General features: G+C 48.8%; 1 protein-coding gene across 10 annotated transcripts in view; it reads left to right on the top strand.

The window, feature by feature from the left end:
• GSE1 (Gse1 coiled-coil protein) overlaps window positions 1–19,535 on the top strand; it is a 613,039-nt gene that overhangs the window by 507,071 nt on the left and 86,433 nt on the right. For 6 of the 10 annotated variants that reach the window (XM_074201844.1, XM_074201848.1, XM_074201837.1 and 3 more), the window contains one exon: window positions 3,455–3,550. The exons of 1 other annotated variant lie outside the window; for it this stretch is intronic. In XM_074201844.1, the coding sequence (XP_074057945.1) occupies window positions 3,455–3,550 (96 nt within the window). Of the gene's footprint in view, window positions 1–3,454; window positions 3,551–19,535 lie in introns of those variants that run through there. 3 more of the 10 variants (XM_074201842.1, XM_074201868.1, XM_074201874.1) reach the window with 1 other exon arrangement.

Below are 19,535 nucleotides of genomic sequence, written 5' to 3'. Positions count from 1 at the left end.
AGGGCTCACCAGTCCACAGATAAATAAATAAAAGATTTGTGTAACCAAATGCAAAGTCATTCAGGGGTGAGTACCCCTCACTAGTGAGATGCTCTAAAGTCTCTCTTTAGAGATTGGACTAAATAAAATACTGGTTGAATTGAAGTCTCTGTAAGATCTAGGAAGATAGGTGAGTGACCTTTATTGTCTGTGGAAGCCTTGCAAAATGCTAGGACTTAGCTGGGAAAATGAGGATTCTGAATGTCACCAGGACCTATTTGGTGGCTCTAACCTTCCAGTCAGTGATTCTCCCATTTCTCTCCTGACCCTTCACCAGGCCTGGTTAAGAGGAAGAAAGATACCAGATGATGAAGAGGATAATGGCCAATTTGACTGGTGAAGAGTCTGGGCAAGGTTGTACCTTGCCCAAGCTTACATACAAGCTAAATAGAAGACAGGAGGCATAATTTGACTTCAGGCCTTTCTAAATCCAAAGAATTTCTAATTTTTCATACATACATACACATACACACACACATATACAAACTGTAAACTTTCCTAGTTTTACAGTGCTGTCTTTTTGTGATCCCATTTGGGATTTTCTTAACAAATATATTAGGTCTTCCATTTGCTTGTCCAACTCCTTTGAAAGATGAGGAAATTGAGCCAAGTAAGGTTAAGTGTCTCTGATCACATGGCTAGTGAATCCCTGAGGTCAAATTTGAACTCAAGTCTTAACTCCCTGCTTGCCCTTTATCCATTGTGCCACCTGGCTGCCCCTTTCTCCCCAAACCCTGGGAGGGCAGTAAGTGCCATTATTACCCCTATTTTACAGATGGGGAAACTGAGGCTGATAGAAATGAAATGACTCTGAAGCTAGACTGGGACATAGACAGGTCTTGACTGCAGGTCTAGTATTCTTTATCTATATTCATCTTGCCAACTAGCTGTCTTTATTTTCCCTTACTGGCCCAGGCCCAATAATTACCTTTGCAGTGACTACTCATCTTGATTCTGCTTGTCTTCATCCTGGCAGGTCTTACCTTTTCATCACCTCACATATAGCTGCCCTCCTCTGCTTCTGTCTCTACTTAAGGACAGACTCTTTAGTCTTCCTCAGTATTTTTCCCTTATCACTGCTCCTGGCCATGTGATTTCAGAGCCTGGGGGACCTCTGTAACCATGGGGACCTCTGTAACCAGGGGCAAATCATTTCACTTTCATGGGTCTGTTTTCCTCATCTATAGAACAAGGGGTGAAGGGGGAACTAGATAAGTGGCATCTCCTGTTCCTTTCTATTGAAAAATCTATGATCCTGTAGGGGACTTTAGAACATAGGATGTTGAGGCTTAGAAAGGGATCTCAGAACTGAGAACATCAGAATTTGGAGGTATCTTACCACTTCTTATTTTATGGATGAGGAAACGAAGAGCAGAAACCAGAAATTATTTGCTCAGGATAATAATAGCAGCAGGGCCAGGGCTAAAATTCCAGCCTCTTGCTGCCCCCAGTCTTCTTTCCACTAGGCCTTTAGCCTCATGAAAAGCTTCTAAAGAGAGGGTTTTGGTGGGGTTGGATTAGATCTTTTTTCTTTTAATAGGCCTGGGGAGATTAGAGCCAGAATGAAATTTAGGATTTCAGAATTGTTGGGGCTTTAGGGATCATCAAATCTACCCTCTTTTTTTTTTTAATAGATGAGGAAATTTAGGCCTACAGAAAGGCAAGAATAGTATTCTGGGTGCAGAAAATAAACACTCCACATTGAAAGCTTGCAAGGTTACATTTTGCAAGGTTATGCTTGTTCTTCTCTGCCTGCATTATTTCTGGGAGAGAGATCCTGGTATCATGTAAATCCATTTCAAGACAAGCTTCCCTTTACCCACTGCTTTTGGGCAATACCTCCATACACACTCACAGCAGCATGCATCCCTGATGATGTATCTCAGGACTTGTGTCTTAATTCTCCCATTAACCCATTACCCCCTGCTACCTTCCCCCTTCCCCTTGCAAAAACAAGGTGGCACATGGGGAAGGAAATGAGGAGGAGTGGGGAGGAAGGAGCATCCCTCTTGGAGGTGCTTGAGAGCCACTTGGGGGGCACCTGAGAAGGAGCAGAGGGAGAGGAGGTGGCCCATGGTTGGAGAGAAGCTGGGGCCAGGCCTTGGCATATGCCAGCACATCGCTCGGAGTCGTCTGCAGAGCGGGCAGGAAATTAGGAGTCAAGTACAGAAGAACCTCGTTAGCAAGCATGCAGGCTGAAGGAGAGCAATTCCCACTCTTAAACTTGGAGGCCGTGCTCCCAGATTACTAATTTCCTTGGGTGTTATAAAGCGCTCCTTGGACCGACTATAGTGACAGCGAGTATCATCAATCTCAGCTTTGCCAGCTGGGTGGTTGGTTAGAAGCGCGGGGAGGCAGAGGTAAAAGCCAGCTCTTTGCTGCCCTCTAGTGGTGCTGGCTTTGATTGCACCTACTTGGCAAACTTTCTCTACCACTGACCCCCCCCCCCCCCAGGACATTGCTCCCCTCTGGCCCCCATGACCCAAGTCTGAGGGATTCCTGTTTGCCTAAGTTCTGGATGCCAAAGTGGCACATGCTGCTGCACTCCTGTTCATCTGATGCCCTGCTGCTGGTTGGGAAAGAAGGGGGGCCATGGCAAAGAGTGAACTTGATGGAATGGAGAGTTCTCAGTCTCTGCCTTGTTAGGGCAACTGACCCCTTTTACCAATGCTTCAGGGATAGCTCTCTCTGGGCTCTCTATCCATGGATATAGATGCCAAGCCCCCTGTACCTAGGAAAGATAGTTTGATTGACTGGTGGCTAGAAATGGGGGGAAAAATGGAGTGGGCGTCAAACCTGGCCTCAGTACTTGCTAGCTGTGTAGCCTTCGGCAAGTCACCTATCTTCTCTCTGCTCAGTTTCCTGATCTGTAAAATGAGGGAGGAGGTCCTGATGGTTCCTTGCAGCTCATAAATCTACAACTGTATGACGTGACCTAGCATTTACGTCTTCCCATAAGACACTGGTTCTTCCAGGACAAAGCATGACTGATAGAATGAACCATGTTGGACCGTAAGACCTGCCAGAGCTGGCATTCCACAGCCACAGATTTTGAGAGTCTAGGGTCATCTCTTGGGCAAGTCACTCATCTTCTCTTTGACTCAGTTTTCTTATCTGTAAAATGAGGGAGGAGTTCTTGATGGTTCCTTACAGCTCAGAAGCCTCACAAATTGAATTAGACTGGTCTTCATGTAAGATACTGATCTGGGACAGATCATGGCTGGTAGAAAGAGCCATGTTGGAAACATTCCCTGGGGTTGGTAAGATCTGCCAGAGCTGGCACTGCACTGCCACAGATTTTGAGAATCCGGGGTTACCTCCAAGAGATGAGGCATGGGAAGAAGGCTTCAGCTGAAGCCCCCCCCCCTCCACTTTCTTATTTCCCTCAGAAATACCCATTTTCTCACTTCCTCAGCAGCTCCGGTGGTCACATCACACTGTGCTGGAGATCTTTCTACTTCTGGCTCCCAAGGAGGTCAGTCCCAGGGTTGGCCTAGCTGGTACAGAGAGGGTAAGAAACTCACGTTTTCTTTTGATATTGTATTGTGATGGAAGAGAGTTAATCATTGGTTGAATGCTGACTGTCCTCTGCTTGAGTAGCTATCGGGGAGTCAGTTAATGCTGGCTCCATTTTGGGGTTTGCTTTGACTCTGTTTATCATAATGTCTGTCCATTTTTGAAGACCATGACATCAGGGAAGTGCCGTGCCATGACAAGCACAGGAACTGGATTTGGGAGGGGGGGGCATTGTGCTAAGTCACCAGCCTCAGTTTCTCCTCCAGAGCCATCAGGAATCGGGATGACTGGAGATGGCCCTGGATGGGAGGCAACCAGGGTTAAGCGACTTGCCCAAAGTGAACAGCCCTCGTCAAAAATCCGGAATCCGGGTCCCTAGGGATGCGGGAGCAAGGATCCGGGAGATTTCCCCAAGGTTTTGGCCAAGCCAGAGCCCAGTCGTTAAATTTCCTGCCTCCCCCATCCTACCCCCGCTTCTTTTGGGTTCTGGTGACTTCCTGTCTCTAGCTGTCAAGCAGCCGGCTGTCTGACCCCCCCCCCCCCAAGCCACTGGGCTGTGGGTGGTATAAATTACAGGAGTCCACGGTGTGAAGACACCGGGTGGTGAGTAAATTAGAGCATCTGGTCGCAGAGGCTAATAACAGAGGAAGAGACAAACATTAAGGAGGCGCCGGCCAGGGATCGAGGCAAGTCGTAAATGGGAAGGGGCCCCTCCTGCCTGGTGCCGGGCTTGGCTCGCCGGCGCCCGCAGGTAGGAGCCAGTAACGGCCTCCCCCTCCCCCTCCCGGGCCTGGCTTCCCCTTTGGTTTGTGGTCGGGGTGGGGGGGAAGGCCTCCGCTCCGGGCCCCAGGCTCTCCGGAGGCCGGGCCAGTGGGGGTCCGGAGCCGAGGGTGCGCCCCCTCCCCCGGCTCCCCCTCCCCTTTCCCAACCCCACGGGGGCAGACAGACTGGTTCTGCGCTCACCGCTGGCGCGGGCTCCCAGTGCCAGAAAGCCGCCAGCGTCATCAGGAACAGATGGATGGGAGATGGCAGGCGCCCAGCGCTCCCTCCCTGCCCTAAGCAATCCGGGACTGGGGGTGGGAGGGGGAGGGCGGTTGGGAGGCCCTTGGAGGTGGCAGTTTGCACACCGGCCCAGCGGGCCTGGGCATGGCCCTGAGCAGGTCTGGGGGCTGGCACGGGGGGCTGAGGGCTAGAGCCCGTGCCCCCCCGGGGACTGCGTCGTCTTGCCTCCTCCTTGCCCTCTGCCTCCCGCATCCACCCGCAGGAGGATGAGGACCGGACCAAGGGCGACCACCCTGAGCGCGGGGCTCTGCTCTTTTGGCCTCAGTGTCTCTATCTGGAGACTGAGATGGGCTGCCCAGGGCCCTCGGCCCAGTTCCCTGCCGCCGCCCGGGGCCCTCTGGGCCATGCAGGCCCTGTGGCCCCCCCGGCCGAGGCCGCCCGGGCCCAGCCGGGCTTGGAGCCGGCCCGGCGGCCGGGCGTGGGGGAGGGAGAGCCTGTGGCCTGGTCCCTTCCAAGCGGGCTGTGGGTGCCCAGGAATTTCCAGACGCTCCCTGAGTCATACCTGTGCGTCAAGTGCTTGGGTGAGGTGGGGTGGGCGAAGGAGCCGGGGCCCGTGCCCGGCTCGGGAAGAAGGCAGCGGGCCGGCGGGGGGGCGTGGGGGAGGGGCTTCTGATGCCCGGAAACTGCGCGTCCGGCTGGGAACCCGCTGCCCCTCCTGCCTGGGCACCCACAGCTGTGCCTCCTCTCCACAGTCCTGCCCCCCCTCCCAGAATGTGGCCGTCGGCTCCACGGGGCGGGGACTCCTTCCACGCCCCCCACTCACGGGGACATTTGCGGTGGGGGAAACTGAGGCACGGGCGAGGGGGCGATCGCGCAGCCACTCCTCCCGCGTGCAGCTCTGGCGCCCAGGCCCGCCGAGGCCGCCGCCTGGCCGCACGTGCGCTCCCCGGCCCCCCGAAGCTGGCCCAAAGTTGGCGGAGGCGCCGAGAAGTCCCCGGAGCCGAGTCCGAGAGCCGGGCTCGGGGCCGCCGCGGGCGGGGGCGGCCCAGGGGCTGAGGGACGCGCCGGCGAAGCGAGCGGAGCCCGGGAGCCGGGGGCTCCGAGTGCAGATGCTGCCTCCGGCGGGGGCGCAGCCCTTCATGGGCCCCGCTTCAGGCCGGAGGAGGCCCCAGGAGGGAAGCCCTGCCCAGCCCTGGGCCTCTCGGGCCGCCCACGTCGGCCCCACGCCGCGGGGGGCTCCTCCCCTTCCACCCGGGTGCCTGCGGGCTCACCTGCGGGTGGGGGGCGTGCGGGGCGGGCGGGAGTGCGCGCCGGGCGGTTGCGGGAGAAACCCGACACCGGGCTGGGCTCGGGCCGAGCGGGGCCGGGGCCGGGCCGGGGCCGGGCCGGGGGCGGGCGCGGGCGGCGCGCTGGGTGTGGCCTGGCCTGGGCGGCGCGGCCTCGGCGGCAGCAGGTGTTTCTTGGCCCGGGCCCCGGAAGCTCCACCTCCCCGGCGGGCCGGCTCCCGGAGAGGCTGCCGGAGCCCGGCCCAGCCCGGCCCTGGAGACAGACGGCGGGGCGCGATGGCTGCGCCGGGTGGCAGCCCGCTGTGAGGCGGAGCCGCGGGGCCCTGGCATGAAAGGTGAGCGGGGCCGGGCCGGGGCCGGGGCCGGGCCGGGGCCGGGGCCGGAGCCGGGGGGCCGGGGCCGGGGGCCTGCCCGCGGGGGGCTCCGGGCCTCTCCCGCAACAAGTTCCCGGGCGCGGCGGGGGCGGCCAACGGCCCGGGGCCACTTCCCCGGAGTGCGGCGGCCGATAAGAGCCGGGCGGGCGGGGCGCAGCCCCAAGGGCAGGCCCGGCCCCGCGGGTGGGGGGCGCCGCCCCGGCCCCTGCCCCTGCCCGGCGGGCTCGGGGCCGGGGGCGGCCGCAGGGCCCCGGAGGAGAGGAAGCCGCTAGCCGGGGGGCTGCGGGGGTCCCGGGCCGAGCCCCGACCTGGCGCCCCCCGGGCCGGGAGCGGCGTGGGGGGCGGCGGCGCGGGACTAAAGTTTGCCGGGGCGGCCCCGCGGCAGGTGGCGGGCGCGTTGGGGGGCGCCCCCGCCGCCGCCCCTCCGGGCCGTGCTCCCCCGGGGCCCGGCCTGCGGGGCAGACCCCCCCTCGCCCTCCTAGCGGAGCCCCCGGCCGCGGGGCTGGCACCGGCTCCCCTCCCCCACGGCCCGGGCTGCCTCCCGGATAGGCGGGGAGTAGCCAGCCTAAGTGGAGCCAATTCAATTAGATTGCAGCCGCAGAGACACCTCCTCCCGGCCCCGCGCTGCCAGGCTAATTAAATTCCCCCGGTGGAGGCGGCCCGCGGGCGCAGCGCGCCCCTGCCCGGCCGCCCCCGCCCCAGGGGGGCCGCCCCGGGCGCCGGAGGACGGCCGGAGCCCCGGGCCCCGGAGGTGCGTTGGGGAGCGGCTGGCCGGGGGCCGGGGGCCGGGGCGGCTCTCAGCACAAAGGCCAGCGGTCAGCACCTGCTTTGACTCCTGGAAGCTTGATGGATACAAATGGAGCTCGCCGGAGGGATCGGCCTCGCTCGGGCCAAAGCGGCCTTTGTCAGCAGAGTGGGTTTAAAATAAATTAAACCCTAGTTAACCCCAAGATGCCTTATCTGGGGAACACAAAAGGGAGGCTGTCACACTGAGGTTAGGCAAGTTCTGAAAGCCTTCTCCCCCTCAAAAAAAAAGAGATTGCTTTTGTTTCAGCTGCACGGAGAGCCCCTACCATACGGAACTGTTCGTCCTAAGTGATTAAGCTGATTTGCCAGGCTTGGGGACAAAGAGCCTGGGGGTTTTCTGTGCTCCTTCACCTAGGACTCTGATGCTTGCCGGATTGCCGGGATAACTTTTTCATCCTCCTTTTTTTCCGCTTCTGAAACTCCCACCCTTTCCAAAGCAACGTTGCACAAACCCTAGCTTCTCCCACGTTTTAATAGCCAACTTTGAAGACTAGGTTGCTATTTTTTAAAAAAGTGATTGAATGCAGACTGCAGAATGGGTGTTGTTCCATGACAGGGAACAAATTAAGAGATGAAGGGATAGGGTGTTGCATGTGTGTGTGTGTGAAATTACATGATCGAGGTCACCCCCCCCAACTGGCTCGACCCATTTCTCCAGTGTAAGAGCTTTGTGACCTTAGACAAGTCACTTTCCTCTCCAGCTTTCTTTTCCTCATCCAAGCAATGGAAGTTTGGATTCCATTATCTCTAAGGTTATTTACAGGATGAGCACAATCAGTTTGGCTCCTAGTCTTAGAAAATCTGAAACCTCCAATGGGTGCGATCCCAAGGGTGTGTTTGAATCCATTGGTGAATTCCCCTGGGCCACTGTCGGGCTTGTTGGACAAACCGTAGATAGCACTTGAGTTAGAGATCCTTTTTGGGGGGGGGGAGGCAAGGCAATGGGGTTAAATGACTTGCCCAAGGTCACACAGTTAAGTGTCTGAGGCTGTATTTGAACTCAGGCCCTCCTGACTCCAGAGCCGGTGCTCTATCCATTGTACCATTTTGCTGCCCCTAGAGATCACATCTTTTTATATTTTTGTGTAAAATACTGTGGTGTGTATATTTCTTAGCATTTCCACATTAGACCACTAATTTCAGAGAGAATATACTTTCCTCCTTTCTGCCTACTTGAATGGGTAGAGAATGATATTAAAAGGGGTAGGAAGGTGGGAGATTTACCTTGGAAGATGGATGAAATATAGACTTTGTAGAACCTGGAAAAGGAGCCTGAAAGAAATGCTATACACAAGAAAGGAATACATAAGGCCCTCCGAGGGCATTCTAAGATACTATTTCCAAAGCGGGGCAGACTGGGAGAGGAGAATACAAATACAATTCTGGAAGGAATCAGGGAAGTAACATCTGTTTACTGAGATTATTATTGAAAATTCCGTCTTCTGGGCAATAAGTTAAAGTTAACAGCCAAAGAGTATGAGGGTTATACACACACACACACACACACACACACATTCCATATCACTGAAGGAAGTTCCATAGGATGCAAATATGTAGTTTTTAGGCCAGGGATTAGAAGGGAAGAGTTTGTGACTCCAGAGCCTTGGGAGAGCAGCTGGAGTAGAATTCAGAACCTTGCCTCCCTTTGTCCAGTTCCATTAGCTAAGATACAGACCATGTGGGCCCATGTTACTTTGCCTTTTTGCAAGTGGGGCAATAGAGTTGATAGGGCGCCACTCAGTGGCCAAACCAGGACCTGAACCTGCCCAATAATCCTTGACCTCCCAATTTATATCTTAAACCCATTAAAATGTACTGTGTAGACCTGACCCTTCTCTGATCATCTTGTCCCAGCTTACCAGAGAAGAGGCTGAGACCCAGTAGGGGAAGGCGCTTTCCAGAGCTAGACTTGCCATTAGCATGATCCTTCCCTTACTCCATTCTACTTAATCTCCCTTTTCCCTTCTTGGAACATGGTGTAGGACAGGAAGGATGATGAGGTCTTTTGGGTGATGGTAAGCACAGATGATGGTCAGTCTCCTGCCTTGACAGAAAAGGGGGAGGGGGAAAAAAGGAGGCCTAATTGGCTTCCCTTTTTCCTTCCCCTATTGGGACTTGCAGGGGCCTGTGCTGCCAGCCAGCAGGGCCGGTTTTCCCTTCTCTTGGCCCTCCCAATTCAACCAGAACTCCTTATTCATTCCCTCGCAGAGATGATTACTAGAAATCCAAAAGCCCTGGCAAAGCTTGTAAGGTCGTTTTTAATGGCCTTTGTTATAGCAACGGGAACATCATCAAAGCCACAAGGCTATGTGAGTTAGGTTGTCTCTGCTCCAGGTTCCTCCCTTCTCCTAAGATTTGGTAGAAACCCTTTTAAGCCTGCAATACACTTGCTGACATGGTACTTGATGAGCAAGTGGGGGAAATGGACTGACTTTGCTTTTTTTATTTTCTTTTGCTGGCTTTGTTTTTAATGGATTTCCATAGTTCTTTGAATCTTCTGTGTTAATAGGAATAAACTAACATTTATATGGGGCTTTAAAGTTTGCAGTGTGTTTTAAAAATCTCATTTAATCTGCACCACAGCCCAGGGAGGTTGGTGTCATTACTTCCCCTCATGTTACAGATGAAAAAACTGAGAACAGGTATTTCAGCGTAGTTGATGACAGGTACTGTTTTCATTTTTCGGATGAAGAAACGGAGGCAGTTAAGTGACTAAACCCAGGAGTACACACCTGGTAGGCTGAACTCAAACTTGGGACTTCCTGTCTCCAGACCCAGCTCAATCTGCAGGGTCATCTGACATGTTTCTTAGCATGTTTTAGATGGCAGTCAAGACTGCCGTTGGATTTTCTTGGGCTGAGAAATTCTGCTGTAAGTAGTTTACCAAGAATCATAGAAATAACTGAATTGAAGGAACCTGAACGACAAGATGCCATTTAGTTCAAAGATAAAGTTGGAGGCTTTAGAACCAGGTGGGGAACCCTAAAGTCCCTTTTTTACTGAGGACTAAGAGAAGTGACCTTCCCAATACTGTACAACCTAGCCAAGATTCAAACTTAGATTTTCTGACTTGTAGATAATAATATGACAATTTAAGGTTTTCCAAACCTTATGGTGAATCTTACCTTGTTTGATCACTCTGGGAAGTAGATTCTGTCATGCCCATTTTGCAGATGAGGAAATTAAGACGAGAAAGGTTTTTAAGAGGCAGTTCTTGAATCTGGGTCTTCCTGATTCTCGAATCCAGGGTCTTTTTTTTTTTTAAATAAATTACTCCTTGAGGGTTGATGGAAAAACCTTCCTTAGGCATTGGCTTTCTCATCACTTTTGGCAAGGATTTATTTCCTAATTACTGTGTGCTCAGCATGGCATCTGATACCCGGGTATATGCAGGAAAGATTGAACCCTCCTATGTGTGTCTGTCTCTCTTTGCTTTTTGGGTTCTGTTTTGTTTTGTATTTTGTTTTGGTTGGGCAATGGGGTTAAATGACTTGCCCAAGGTCACACAGCTAGTAAATGTCAAGTGTCTGAGGCCATATTTGAACTCGAATCTTCCTGACTCCTAACTGTCCCCCAGTAGAAGACAGTAATGATGAACCATTAAATACAATCTGCGAGACCAAAATATATTTCTGGGAAGTGGCAGCTCACTGAGGGCAGGCAGCATTAGGTTAGCAAATCAGTCCTCCCATCCTATAGTTTTTTGTTTTGTTTTTTTAAGTTCCCTGAGATTATAAGAAGTGGTCTTTAATGCCTGCAAAGGATGACAAATGGAAAACTCCTGTCTTTGACTGCAGAGGAGAAAGGTTTGGGCTGCTTGGCTCCCAAGATGATTGTTGTAGCCAGAGGAAGCTCTAGGTAAAATGATTTCTTCTCTTTAGATAGCAAAATCCTCTAGTAAAATGATTTCTTCTCTTTAGATAGCAAAATCCTCTTTATGAAGAAGGAGGCATTACTTGGTGATTTCTTCAGGAAGCCCAAAGGAGGTGGTGCTTATAGAAGTGTCAGTAGTTGGTCTCTTATGATCTAGGGAACTGGTGGGGTGGGCTTCCCCCCCTTGTGACCCTGTCTTAGAGCTAAGGTTAGACCTGTTTATCTCTTTGATCCCCATGACTCTCACCTCCTCCTCCCTTAGACTTTGGGACAATTTGAGCCAACCCTCTGATCTGATAAGATGAGTAAAAGGTTGCCTGGGTTCTTAACATGAACTGACTTGTGTTGATTCCTTCTCCCTCCCCAGATGAACTGGGAAAACTCACTTTTATGGCTAGGCTCTTACCCCATGGTAGCTCTGGATTCTTGAATCCCCAAGGATTTTTCACCATCTCAGTTCTTAAACTTAGCATCCCCACTAATTTCCAGTTAAGCCTTTACATTCTGGATCTTTCTGAATTTCTCCAAAAGTTGGATGACTTTTGAGACTCGAGTGACAATGTGCTTGACTACTTTATCTGACCTTCTCACCCAGTTTTCTCCTCTTTCTGTTTTTGGTACACTTCTCCAAAGGCTTAAGCATTGCCAAAAATGTCCCCCCCTCCCCCCAGCCTCTTCAACCATAGAATATATTGATCTTGGTGATTTATTGAACTGGAGCCCACATTCATAATTATTATTCCTCAAAACACACAGAAAATGTTAAGCTTTTCAACCACCAAATTTGTCCCAATTAAATGACTTGTTTCTGTGAATACAACAGATTTCCATTCTGGATCTTAGAACTCAGGTACATGGAGAATTATATGTAAGTTATTAAAGATCTTAGGTATTAGAGCTAGAAACATTCACTAGTTCTGTTTTCACCAGTAGATCAAAGCTCCTTGAAAGCGGTAGCTCTGTTATTTTTGTATTTGTATCCACAGAGTTGGTTGATTATAGAATAATTTTGAGGTCTAAATGACTTGGCCAAGGTCACTGCATCTGAAGTAGGAGCCTGCATTTGAAACCAGACTTAGGATTCAGTGATGCTTCAATTACACCTGACTGCCTCTCTGGGGAAGGAAAATCGAGCCAAATGACTATAATCCATAGTTGCTTCTCCCCCATCCTTGCCCTTCTTCCACAAGAATTGCCATTGCCTTCGGGCAGCAATAAAAAGTATTGATCCAAGAACCTCCTGTCTTGTATTGATGTCGGATAGGTTAAGCTGTTCTTAAAGGGGGGAACATTTATTCAAGTGAGATTCTACTGAGTTTGCAGGATGGGGCCAGTGATCCAATGTGGAACAGATCCAGAAACAGAGGTGTCTGCAGGGGCATAAGGAAGGGAATGTCCATGGAAGGGAAGAATTTCTTGGAAAACTACAGCTTGTTTTTCTTTTTCATTTATATTCCCCTAAGGAATTATGTGCATTGGTTTCTGTCCCTCAGGACTCAATGGAATTGGATAAAAATATTCTGGGCTGGGTGGGGTGAAAAGGTGTAAAACCTTGATTTTGGTGCCAGAAGAATTGGGTTCAAATCCTCCCACTGGTGCTTATGGATCTGCATGGCTGGGTAAATCACTGGGCCTTAATTTCCTCTTAAATAAAACCATTGAGCCACGTGACCCCTCAGGGTCCCTTTTAACTTTTGTGCTTCTGTGTGGGACCTTTGGAGGATTAGATTTATTATTAGGAGAAACAAATATTTGAGTTTGAATTCATGCTTAGTTCTTTAACTTTATGACTTGACTAAGTCCCTTTTCTTTCCCTAGATATGTCCCCCCCCAGTAAAATATGGAAGTTAGGCTTCACCTCTAGGGGCTTTTAAGAAAAAGCTTGGTGAGAGATAACCTACAGGGATTCTTGTTTTGAACGTTGTTGGCCTAGGCAGTCTCTGTCCCATCCTATGCTTCAGAAAACCTTTCCTCTTACCTCTTCATTCTAGTGCCTTTTCTCTATTACTTCTAGCTTATCCTATGTAACGTTTATGTGGACATAGTTATTTGCATGTGAACTCTCCTATTAAGTTGTGAACTTCTCCAGATCAAGAACTGTTTGACTTTTTTTGTGTCCTGAATCATTTGGGGTGAAGTGATCTGTCCAAGGTCACACAGCTAGTAAGAGTAAGTGTCTAAGGCTGGATTTGAACTCAGATCCTCCTGTCTCCAGGGCCAGTACTCTGTCCACCAGTCCTTTTGCCTTTCTTGGTATCCTTAGCACTTAGTAAATGCTTGATACATAGTAACCACTTAATATTTCTTGACAGACTGACATTTTGGGAATCCTTTGGGAATCCGGCATTCCCCTGAGTGTCCCTTGGGAGGTCCAAGTAGTCTGGGACTATGTGATTCTAAACCTTTATAACGGGGTTCTACCACTAGGGTGATCTAAATGTTTATCTTCTAATCAAAAGTGTATATACTGGAGGTGGGAAAAGGACCCCAGGCCCTCCTTCCATTCACTTTACCAGATGAGTGGGCTTGAGGAGGGGTCAGATTCAACACATTCACAGAGCAGAATGCTGAAGAAGACACCCCAACAAAGTATTTGGAGGTGACCAAAGGCTGGCTACATGGGATGGATAGAGTAGGCCGATTGACTGTCCCAAGGAAGAGGAGGAAGACCTGAGAGTGGGAGGGAAAGACTAAAAGAGAAAGAGCGACTCACAGACAACTTGGTGGCTTTCTGCCTCCTGCTCTGGTTGGCCTGGATTCCCTCTGCTTCTGAACTATCCCCTGTCCACTCAGAATTTTGGTTAAGCTGGTCCAATTTGACTTGTCTCTCCTCTCTACTGATGAAGAATCCCAAATAGACTCAGGGTTGGGGGGCTATCCTGGCTTTCCAATCCAGTCTTTCCAGTTAGATTTAAAACAAGGGTCTTCAGCGTGCAGGGAGTATTCTGACTAGCAGTAAAGTGACCTTTTTGCCAGTCTGTATGAGTTGGGTCATATCCTGTCCGGTATAACTTTTCATATGTATATATCTCTTCACAATGTGATTGTAACTATTGCCTGGATGGTTGAAATTTGCTCTGAATCCTTCCTGGTTGAGGCTGATTATTTATTCTCAGACTTCATGGTCAGTTTTCCACTTAATTATGCAGCTAGCCACTCCCTAACTTTAAGGACATGAGTACTTGGATTTTCGTGGCTCCCCAGGAAGGTGGGCTTACAAATATGGATGTTTCCATTTTTCACAAGAAGACACTAGGGCCCAGAGTGGTGACATGATTTAGGAGCATTAGATTGCTATGACCAGGAGGAATCTTAGGAAAAACTGAGGTTCAGAGAATGAAAGAAACCTGTTTAATTCCTTCATCTAGATTGTATTTATTACCTCTCTCATCTTAGAAGATCAGTTTGCTCTAGAGGGGCGGCCACCGCCTTTACCGGCTTTCCCGAAAGATTTTCAGTTGAGGGCTCCAGTGGACTACCAGTGTGTGACAAGATTCCCTGGTCTGCATTCCAGCGTTGGGGCACTCCAATGTTGTTGACTTAAGTCTCCACTGGTTTCTACATGAGTCTGAGAATTTGGAATTTTTGGTCATATGGAGGGGGATGAAATCACATTTAGCTAATAGTCAGGTCCTTTAGGAAGGCCTCACTTACCCCTCTCCTCTATGGTTTCTGGAGGAAAGTGGAATTAATACATAAGGAGAATCAGAAGGCTTCAGGGAAGAGGAAGAGAAAAGGCAAGTGGAATATGTAAACCATGCTTCTGAATCCACTGGCATCTGTTGACCTTTAAACAATGTGACCACTTAGCCCTCTGAAATGGGCTGCCTCAGGAAGCCTGGATACCTCCTCCCTGAAAGTCATCCCCAAATGGTCATCCGATATCTGACAGATGTCAGAGAGGGAATTCATATTCAAGTATGGATAGGGGTGGATAACTTGAGGCCTCCTTTATTCTATGGGACCTTCAGGTAGTCAGGTAACCAGTGTCTTCCTCAGTTTCCTGATCTGTAAATTGGAAAGTCAAGATTTGTACTTCAGTTATTTGAAAAATAGGTTGTATACTTACAGACAAATGGGCTTCTACGTCTTGGAGGCTTATTATGAAGGAAATATTTAATCCATAGAGAAGCCTGGGCTTATTGTTGGGTTACAGTTTTTACCCCCATTCCTTTTTTTTTTTCATAAGTATATCTGAGTAATGACACAATTTTCTTGAGCACCTTTCTTAGATCTTGAATTGATCATTTCCCTTTCTTCTCTACACCCCTCAATGTGCAAGAAACTTAACCCAGACAGGGGATATAGCCAAGTGACTACAGATAGGATATAGCAAGTGGCAGAACCTCCGAATTTGTACTTGGCTCCCGATTCCAAAGTCAAGACCTTTCTGTACAATGAGGTTTTCAGTGTTGATGGTTTACAATCACTTATTCCCACCATGCAACTATTTAGATTACTTGAAATCATTAGTTTATTAAATTGAAATTAGTTTATAACTAGAAATAATCTTGTTACATTTGGAGAGCTTTCTGGTCTAAAGAATGCTTGTCTTTATTTCATCACTCCCTAATTTCTTCCCTGTAAATTCAGGTTTTAATATAAATATGTTGTATAGTCTTTGTTAAAAGCAAGGTACCTCTGTAGTTTTCTGGCCATAAATTGCGCTGGGAACACTCTGTAAATTGAGTTAGACCTGAAAATATGAGGTAACAAGAAGGTCAAGCAGTTGGTAGAGTGCCAGACCTGTAGGCAAGAAGACCCGAATTCAAATTCATCATCAGATGAGTTAGCTGTGTAATGCTGGGCAAATCACTTCATCCATAAAATGGAGATACTAGTTCCTATCTCAAATGGTTTTGTGAGGATTAAATGAAATTAAACCCAATCTTAAAGTGGTATCCATATAAATGCCAGTTAGTATTATTAACCCCGGGCCATCGAGGTGGATAGAGCACTGACTATAGAGTCAGGAGGAACTGAATTCAAAGGTAGCTTCAGAAACATACTAGCTATGTGACCCTGGGCAAGTCACTTCACCCTGTTGCCTCGGTTTCCTCCTCTGTCAAATGAGCTGGAGAAGGAAATAGCAAACTCCTCTATATTTCTGCCAATAGAACACCAAATGGGGTCATGGAGGGTCAGGCACCAGTGGGGGGAAACCACTCAACCACATTTTTGACCCTAGAAAATCTATTTCGAGGGCCTCTTCTTTCCTTTCCTTTGCTATGCATATTCTGAATGGTACCCACTACAGCTGGAAAGGTTTGAGTCTTCTTTCAGACTCACCACATTGCTTTTCTACCCAAGGAAGAATTACCTCCCAATCAGAGCAGAATCTTCCTTGCATAGCCAACTAGCTAATGAGTAGTTAGTTCATGAGTAGCCAATGAGGGTTAAAGTGTTAGTGGTTGGTTTCTAAATGTTTTATACCAGTATGATATTTGAACCCCCCCCCCAGAATCCCTTATGTTTTTACAGGCAAACTGTTACTCCAGTCATATTTCACTGAAATTTCACCAGTTTCTCCTTTTCAAAATTCCTGATTCTGGTGTCCAAGACTCTTTTCAGGACAGCTCCAAAGTTAGCTTCTTCCCACCTACCTATTCAAAGACTCCAGTGAAACAGCAGTGCCTTCCCCCACCTTTCCTATCTGTCCATCTCCTTCGCTCATACTGTCTTCTCATTCTGAGAGTGGTCCACCCCTCCCTCCCCCAATCCATTTTGGCTAATGTTCTTCCCTCTCTTCAAGGCCAGTTGCCATATCCTTAGTGTTTTTTCCACCCCCAGCAGAAAGTGATCTCTCCCTCCTCAAATTCCTATGGCCCTCTACCTCCCTCTCTTATCACACCTTTCAGTCCTATTAGATTTCAAGCTCTTTGAGGGGACAAAGTCTTTTCTATGTCTTGATAGGACCAGTGTTGAGCACACACACCTCAGAAACATTTGTTATATTGATTTTTATCCTGCCTTCCATAAGAGTTAACCCTGTGACCCAGATCTGATCTCTCTCTTCCTCCTTTCACAAACACCATCCTCTTTGGTGGCAACTGGGGTTAGGAAGATCAGAGTTCAAATCTAACCTCTTAGAAGAACTGTGACACTAGGCAAGTCATTTTACCTCTGTCTGCCTCAGTTCTCTCATCTGTGATGTGAGGGTAGCAACATCTACTCATAGGGTTTGTGGTGAAGCTCAAAGCTCAAATGAGATATTTGTAAAGCAAACCTTGATGCTTTGTCTTCCTCATTAACAGTCACTGTTGTATCTTTGCTGTCCCCTTATTGCTGCCCTTCTCCCTTTTAAATATGTTCAAGTCTACACAGTGGAGGGGAGGGATGAACTTGGCCTTTCTATGCTTCTGGTCATAGTTGAATTTTTTCCCTTCCCACCCCCTAATGGCCAAACTTCCCATGGAGAATAGCACAAACACCAGCCATGTTTCTAAGCATTCTGGCTTTGGTCCTCAAGCCCCATGGAAACTTAGGAAGTTCCAATGACTTTCTGTTCGCCAAGTTCAGCCCTCCTCCTCCTTGACCCTCTGTCTACAATGAAGCCCGCCCCCTTCTTTCCTCCCTTGGCTTCCCCAACCCTGCCCTCTCAAAGGACTTTACCAGCATCCAACAGAAGTCCTTTGTGAGGGAAGCACTAAAGATAGCCTGCTTAGATCAGGTCGTTAGAGAGAGAACACAGTGGACAAAATAAGGCCAAGGTCATGATTGACTCCTGGATGGGCCAGTTGTCGAGACTTCAGCCTTAGCCAGACATCTTGCAAAAAGTGTGTTCTTGATCATGAGGAAAAAATTTTGCTAACTACTTGCTGAATTAAACTGGCAGCAGAGCCCATTTCCCTAGTGATTGGGTATGGCTGCCCTGTTTAGAGACTGGGTCTGGAACACTCCTTGCCTAAAATCCACTGCAGTATGTGGATACTTGATCTATCCTAGGTTTACCGTAACAATGACTGTCAACTGTTTATACTCGGGATAGCTGCCAGCACCAAACCATCTACGCAAGTAATTTTCTTCTCCATCACTGCATGTTGGAAGCTGGGATCCAGCTCCATCCTCTCTCAAGGACTGGATTTGGAGGTAGCTTCACAAGTAGATGGAGGAAATAACTACTTGTGATACTGTGGGAAGAGTCAGGATCTGAATTCAAATCCCAACTCTGATGCCTATATCAGAAATAACCCCGGATCTCCCTTCCCATTTGACAACCTTAGAGTTCCATTCTAGCGCTGCGTAAGATTTCATGATTCTGTTGTGCCTTGGAACTACCAATGATCCTAGAGCTGGGTTTGGAGATCTTCTCTCCCCCCAAAACCATCTGACCATATGTGAAGCCACTTACTTGGATCAAGAGAAGCCTGGAGCTTCCTTTAACCACCAAGGGCCCAGAAGCCTGACCAAACCTCTCCGTTGGCTGAAAGAGAAAGCTGCTGAGCCAAGAACTGAAGTCTTTAAGAAAGGAAGCAGAATGACTTAAAGGATGATAAGACCTCTCAACTTCCTCTACTGCTGACCTAGGTCTCTCAAGGCCTTATTAAAAGAAACCTTCACTTGAAGTCCCTTTGATTGTGGCCCAAGATATCTCCCTCTATCTATTTTTACTTTTACAGACAAAAGGATTAAAAAAACAATCCTCCTCCTAGAGGGAAAAGTGCTACCCTCCCTCATTTTCCTCCCATTCTCTTGTTCAGTCACTCCTTTGCAGTCTGGCTTCTGACCTTTTAACTAAATCGATCTTTCAGGTGATCACTTGACATCCAGTTCTGTTGATCTAGCCTCAATTCTTCATCCCATTTAATGTCTCCTCATCTGAAGCTTTTAACAACCCTGACCCCTACCCCGGTGCCCCATGAATCTTTTGTCTTCCTTACATTTTGTGATGCCTGTGTCCCCTGATAACTCTTCTACTATGATCATCCTTCAGACTTTTTCTCCTTCAGATTATCTTGGATTTGAAGGTCGTTTCTAGAGAGTCAATGCACTGTAGGAAAAAGACAACTGAAGTAGGAGAGATTTAGTTTTGAATCTTAACCTGAACCCTTAGGAGCTATGGACCCTCTGGAACCCTCTGTTTCCTATCTGTAAAATGGGAGAGATCATAAAGACTGATTTTTATCTTACAACTGGTGAGTATCAAATGGAATAATATATATAAAGGTCTGAATTAATTGTCAGTCCCACCTTCAAGAGAATGTTTTGTCCATAGTTCCCTGTGCTTTGCACATGTTAACTTAATAATTTTGAAAATTAAATCAGGTACTTGAAAACCATTCTTTGGCCTTTATGGCAAGAATAGTCTCTTGAGGTCAGGTGCTAACCTTTTTTTGATTAACCCAGGTGACCTCAATTCATACCAACCAGCTTCTTGGAGGATTTGTATCCTCATCTCTAAAATGGGATTAATAACTACTCCCACCCTCCCAGAGTTATTAAAAGATCAAACAGGTGTACTGAATGCTCTCTTGAAAATGAATGTGCTGTCTTTAATAACCAGGGTTTGAAGCAGGCACACACATCCCACCATCAGTGATTTGAATGGTCCTGGAAAGGACCAAGGGTTATAGTTTTTGCTTAATAAAAAGCTTACAGCCTTGGTGTGCTTTGAGACATTTGAGATTGACTCCAATCT

This window comes from Macrotis lagotis, chromosome 1, assembly GCF_037893015.1.
Source record: "Macrotis lagotis isolate mMagLag1 chromosome 1, bilby.v1.9.chrom.fasta, whole genome shotgun sequence".
In the NCBI taxonomy this organism is placed as follows: Eukaryota; Metazoa; Chordata; class Mammalia; order Peramelemorphia; family Peramelidae; genus Macrotis; species Macrotis lagotis.
Note: the sequence above shows the minus strand (reverse complement) of the source record. Positions and strands in the feature narration are given on the sequence as shown.